The sequence below is a fragment of the Trichechus manatus genome, unplaced genomic scaffold, assembly GCF_000243295.1.
Source record: "Trichechus manatus latirostris isolate Lorelei unplaced genomic scaffold, TriManLat1.0 scaffold00024, whole genome shotgun sequence".
NCBI lineage: Eukaryota > Metazoa > Chordata > Mammalia > Sirenia > Trichechidae > Trichechus > Trichechus manatus.
In genome coordinates this window covers 18,234,794-18,241,062 of record NW_004443960.1, presented here as the reverse complement: position 1 = coordinate 18,241,062, position 6,269 = coordinate 18,234,794, and the positions used below count along the sequence as shown (strand labels likewise).

The 6,269-nt window shown below is 43.4% G+C and overlaps 1 protein-coding gene across 1 annotated transcript in view; it reads right to left on the bottom strand.

Moving 5' to 3' along the window:
• Positions 1-4,872: 4,872 nt before the first annotated feature.
• ACSM5 (acyl-CoA synthetase medium chain family member 5) overlaps positions 4,873-6,269 on the bottom strand; it is a 42,582-nt gene continuing 41,185 nt past the window's right edge. Inside the window, exons 13-14 of the mRNA XM_004373307.1 lie at positions 5,352-5,471; positions 4,873-4,956 (exon numbers count right to left, since the gene is read on the bottom strand). Coding sequence (XP_004373364.1) covers positions 4,873-4,956; positions 5,352-5,471 — 204 coding nt within the window. The remainder of the gene's footprint in view (positions 4,957-5,351; positions 5,472-6,269) is intronic.

Genomic DNA, 6,269 nt, shown 5'->3' with positions numbered 1-6,269 from the left:
ACTTCCTAGTTTTTCAGCTCCAGTGGTTACTAACCTCTTTATCCATGACCACAAGGTAGAATGAGGACCTGGAGTCTGTCTGGGTTTGAATCTAGGTTCTCCTGCTACTGGGCTATGTGCTCTTGAAGAAGTTACCTTATTCCCACCCTGAGCCTCAGTCTTCTTATCTGGAAAGTGAGGGATAATCCCAGCACCCACTGCCTGTAGCTGTGCGGATTGAACTTGCTAATGCCTGTCAAATACCCAGTACATGAAGATGTTTAGAATAGCTCTAGAATGATGTACTAGGAACAGACAGCCTCCATTGCTTCTGGAGAGGCAAGCTAGCTTGCTTGCACTTTGAAATGTGTCAATATGGTATTTATTCAAAAAGTATATAAGCAAAATTTAAAAACAAATCAAATGCATGGCATATAGTAAGCACTCGATAAATCATAGTGATTGTACTTTTGAATGGGTGACTTGGAAGGACTTTTTGGACTCAAATTTTTGCATGGACAGAGGGTCTGAGCATCATTTGTCATTCATGATGATCACGCTGGTGCAATAGATTGGGGGAGTGAATGACGTGGCCCTGGATACAGCAATCAGGGGTCACAAATGGAATCTCAAGAAAAAGCTGTTTGTCCCCCTGGAAGATGGGGCAAAAGGTCCCATAAACCTAATTGGTTTGAGAGTTTCTAGAATCAAGTTCCTGAAGCTTAGCCACGGAATGCTATATTGTCTGGAAATACCTGTTCCTGTCAGTTCGTCAACAAATCTTTGTTGAGTACTGCTCTGAAATAGACACAGAGATGACCAACACAGGTGCCTCTCCATTGGACGTGAGGCATACAATAAACATATAAAATGATATAGAAGCTCATTTCAGATACTGTTAAGTTAGATAAGATCATGCCATGCCTCTGCTCAGAACCCTCCACTGGATCCCAATTCTGTGCAAATAAACGTCAAAGTTTTTGCCATGTGATACAAGGCCTTATGATCTTCACACCTTCCCCCTTCCTCTCTGGCTTGGCGTCCCACCCCTCTCCCCATCACTTACACTGGCCTCCTTGCTGTCTCTTGAAGGCACGTCCCACCTCAGGGTGTTTGTGCTTGCTGTTCTCTCTTCTCAGAACACTCTTACCCCAGATATCTACGTGGACATCTTTCTCTCCTCCTTCAAATCATTGCCAAAGATTTTTCCCACCTTCTCAATGATGCTTGCCTTGACCACCTATTTAAAATTGCAACCCACTTCCAACCTGGCTTTCCTCTCCCCGCCCACCCCCCCTTACCTGGAACTATTTTTTTCCCTTAATATTCATCACCTTCTAACATTTTGTATAATTACTTACTGTCTTAGGCTCGGTTCTCTAGAGAAACAGAATCAGTGAAGCGTGCACATATATGCATATATATATAGATATATATGTATATATATCTACATATAGACGTGTATATATACATATATATAGAGAGAGAGAGCAAGAGAGAGAGAGAGACAGAGAGAGACCGAGAGAGAGACTTATATCCAGAAAATGGTTTACGCGGTTGTAGAGGCTAGAAAGTTCCAAGTCCCTGGGTCAGGCTGAAGGCTTCTCCTGACTCATGTAGCTGCACAGGCTGAGGAACCCAAGACTGGCAGATAAGCTGCTGGCTCAGTTCCCAAGAATCAGAGGTCAGATCAGAAGCCAGTTGTAGAATCCAAAGCAAACAAAAAACAAGGGAGCTTTGCCAGAAAGTCCACACATATTGGATGCAGGCCACACCCCCAAGGAAACTCCCTTTCAACTGATTTGCTGCTCATAGCAGATCTGGTCAGGGAGGTGATTACATTCTATCAGATCTCATTATGGAAGTGACTACATCATTACATATTCGCCAAACTACGTCATAACTGCCAAACCACTGAGAATCATGGCCCAGCCAAGTGGACACACACCCTTAACCATCATGCTTACTCATCTTTATTTTTTGTTGCCTCTATCTTCTTCCATCAGAGTCTAAGTTACATGAAGGCAGAGAGCTTTGCCTGTTCTGTTCATTGATTTATCTCAAGCATGTAGAACAGCATCTAGCACATAGTAAGTACTCAGTGAATATTTGTTGAATGAATGAATAAGGGCTATGAAGAAAACAAAACATTTTGATATGAAATGAGTGTAGTTGTGTGATGTGTGTGTGTGTGTAGCTGTGTGTGTGACAGCCTGTGTGTGTATGAATGTGTGCGAGTGTGAGTGCATGCGACTGTGTGATTGCGTATATAGCTGTTGTGCATGTGTGGCTCTGTGTGTGAGTGCATATGTGTGTGGCTCTGCACATGTGTTTGTTCATGTGTGTGTCTGTGTGTGTGTAAGTGTAATTGCATGGGGGTGTGTGAAATATGTGTGTGGACTTCAGAGATCAGAGGAATTTAGGGGAGAAAGCTCTGGCTCCTGGCATTTTGAGGTGCTCATTAGGAATTCCAGAAGCACCCAATGCACAACCACAATGCCCCAATCCAAGAGCACCAGTGACTTTGAGAAGTCAGGGCCTGCATGCTTTCCTTGTCCCTGGCCACCTCCTCCTGTTGGGCCTTGGACCAAACCAAATTTGTTGCCATCAAGTTGATTCTGACTCATGGCGACCTTGTGTGTTACAAAGTAGAACTGTCCATAGTGTTTTCTTGGCTGTGATCTTTACGGAAACAGATCACCAGGCCTTTCTTCCATGGTGATGCCGGGTGGGTTCAAACCACCAGCCTTTTAGGTTAGTAGTTGAGGCAGAAGTCTGAATTTCTACCTTTAAAAGAGAGAGAATTTGCCCTGTCCAGAAATGCCGTCAAGACACATGGCATAAAGAACAGGAAATTACTTTTACAAGTTTGGTTGTTTTTTCTTAAAGGATTAAGAAAAACCTTAAGAGGATCTTTTCCCTGCTGAAAACTGTTTGTGGCTCCCTAGTCCTCATAGGAGAAAGATAAAATTCCTAAACCAGGCCATCCTGAACCTGTAGTGTGAGGTTGAAGTGTGTGGACATTGGAGCTGGCTCACCTAGGTTTGAATTGTAGCTCTGTGAGATACTAGCTGTGTCAATTTCAGCAACCGCTTAACTTCTCTGTCCCCATCTGTAAAATGAGTGGTTGAGAGTTTAAACATTCAGAGTTGTGTTTTGACTTAGCTGGTGTTCTGTGAGTGTGAGCTGTCTTTATGACTGCAAATCGACATTCCCCTCCTACCTGAAGGCCTCTACACAGGCTGCGTCCTTCATCCAGAAAGCTTGTCCCCTACCTCTTTCCTTAGTTTACTTCCACTTTTCCTGCAATCCCAGCTCATGTGGGACTTCCTTAGGGAAGCCTCCCCTGACACCCTGAGTCCCTCAGCCTTGATCAGTCCCCCCTGGATCTATAATCATATTCTTTCCTTCATAGCATTTATCACAGTCATGCATCTATTTGTATTATTCTTTGATGAATAATGTCAACCTCCCCATAGAGTGCAAGGGCCACCAGGGTGAGGAGACCAGGGCGAGGATTGGGTTGGTTTTTGCTCATCATTTTATTCCCAGAGCCCAGCACAGAGCAGGTGCTCAATAAATATTTATTGAGAGTGAATGGGGGTGCTGGGGCTTGGTGAACAGATTTGGAGTCTCCCTCAGTTTCCATCAGCTTCTCCCCTCACAGGGCTGGCCAGAGCCACCCCTTCAAATTCAGGCCCTGGACATGGCTTCAAGTCCTGTGTCCTTCCTGAGTAAGACATAAAACACCAACGTTTGGGAACAATGTGTTGGTAGGTGGAGGAAGAACTAGACTTCAGGCAGAGGGCGGTTTGAGAGGATTGTTTATTTGAAATGTCTTTTTTTAATTATTAAAATTGTTATCTATACTTACTTAGGAAAAAAAAAAAACTATTATCAATTATCTTTCCTCCTTCTCCAATCCCAGAAAAATTACTACTAACATTTCAGTATATTTCCTTCCAATCTTTTTTCCAGCTACAGTTTTTCCTTATTTTCCAGAGTTGTGGTTCTCCAGAACGTATATAGTATTTCTATTCTGATTTTTTAAATTAATATAGCTTACGCTTTTTCCAAGAGATAATAAATTCCCCTTCAATATTTTTAATGGCCACATAAAATGTTACTGAGTTAATCTACTACAATTTAGTTAATCATTTCCCTTTTTTTTTTTTTCACAGTTTTAAACAATGTTCCAGTGAAAATCTTTGTGCCCCAAACACTTTCTGCATTTTGAGTCCTTTTTTTTGTGGTGCTTTCCAAAGATGGAATTTCTGAGCTAAAGGGTATGACCCTGGATGATATTACCGAATGGCTTTGTCAAAAGGACCAAACTGTTATACTCCCACTAGCAGTGAATAAAGGAGCCCTGGTGGCACAATGGTTAAAGTGATAGACTGCTAACCGAAAGGTTGGCAGTTTGAAACTACCAGTGGCTCTGCAGGAAAAAGATGTGGCAGTCCACTTCCATAGAGATTTACAGCCTTGGAAATCCTATGGGGTCACTATGAGTTGGAAGTGACTCGACAGCAGTGGGTGAGTCGGTGGCAGTGAATAAAATCACTAGTGCCCAGCAGTTAAGGTGACCTGTCCTTTGAAGGGAGAGCAAGAAGGTCTTAGTAGGTAAGACCAGTGGGCACATGCCTAGCATGCCTCCACACAAAGGAGGTGTCAAGCCACCAAGCATTTGCTAGACTAGATATGGCCATGCACTCTAGTTCAGTAATTTTCTTCTGCTTGCTTCCAGGATCATCCAAAGACTCTTGAGATGCCAATTTGGAAGCTGAAACCTTGATGTCCAAGGGGTTAAGAGGATGATTCTTTAAGCAGGGGCCAACCAGTGATCCCACCATTCCCTCTTGGAACTTTCAGAGGCCTCTCTGGGGTTGCACCTCATTTTCCCCACTCTTGACGTCTCAATATACTCCTTTGGATCTTTCCAGAAACCGTCTTTGGCAGTTCTGAAACAAAGGCCACCTAGTGACCAAAAAGGGAAAATCCTGAAATCATCATTTCTGTAAAGATGTTTGTCTTGAAAGAATCGTTACCCTCTGCCACTTCACTGGAAAGACTCCACAACGTATGGTTTTCTCCAAATAATAATCAAGACAGCCAGAGCCTGGAGAACACAATCTTTCCAACAGAAGTTCAGCACCCCCACCCACCAAATTTATAGGCCAGTTCTTAGAGTAAGAATAAAATGTACTTTGAGGGGGGATCCAGGAAGGAATAGGGAGAAAACGCAAGGATTATACGTATCTCCATCTCCCCAGGGCCTGGCATAGGGCCTGGCCCTGAGTAGGTGCTTAGGTAGAGTTTGCTGATTTGATTTCCTAGCACATGTTGTCCTAGAACTAGTCCCAGATGTTTACCTTCCTGGGATATTTGTATGGAGCCGTCACCCTTTTCACATGCTCCTGGAGTTCCCGGGTTAGTTCCTCTGGATCACAAGAGGAGTAGGCTGGAGAAAGGACTACAAATGCCTTTACGACCTGCCAGGAGGAATTAAAAATCAGGCCTTGTATGGCAAAGCTTTCCTCCTTAAACTAGCCTTTTGAATAAAGGCTGATATTTACCAGCCCAACATGAAAGTCCTACCAGTTCTCAGGGCCCAGCCAATGAAATGGACAACACTGATTTTTCTGTTGCTTGCCTTTCCAGGATCAATGATTGGGAGTGTTGACTTTTGAGGCATGATATCAGATCCCTACCTATTCCACGAACTATTCCCCATGCTTGAAAGGATACCATGAGTAGCCAACTTGCTTCTCTTAAAATGCAAATACTTTGCAAACCCCTTAGGGTTAATTATTTCCAGGTTCATCTGACGAGGAAGGTAGATAGGCTTGGGTTTGGACAAGAAGGACTAGAAAAAAAACACAGACCACTTGCAAGGGAGGCAGGTTTTTCTGGTATTGCATGTATGAATGTTTGCGATCAGTAAACATTAATTGGCGACGCTTCTGTTCCAGGCACTGAGGGACATTCTGCACCTTGGCTCTCTTTGCCCAGGTCTTTCATGCAGACTGTTCCCTGCCAAGGAAGGGGAAGAGTCTCAGAGTCAGCTTCTCACAAGAATGGAAGGGTCTACTGATTTTAGAACCTATTATACTGCCATGGTAGTCAAAACAGCCTGGTACTGGTACAACAACAGATACATAGACTAATGCAACAGAATTGAGAATCCAGATATAAATTCATCCACCTATGAGCAGCTGATATTTGACAAAGGCCCTAAGTCTGTTAATTGGGGAAAAGACAGTCTCTTTAACAAATGGTGCTGGCATAAC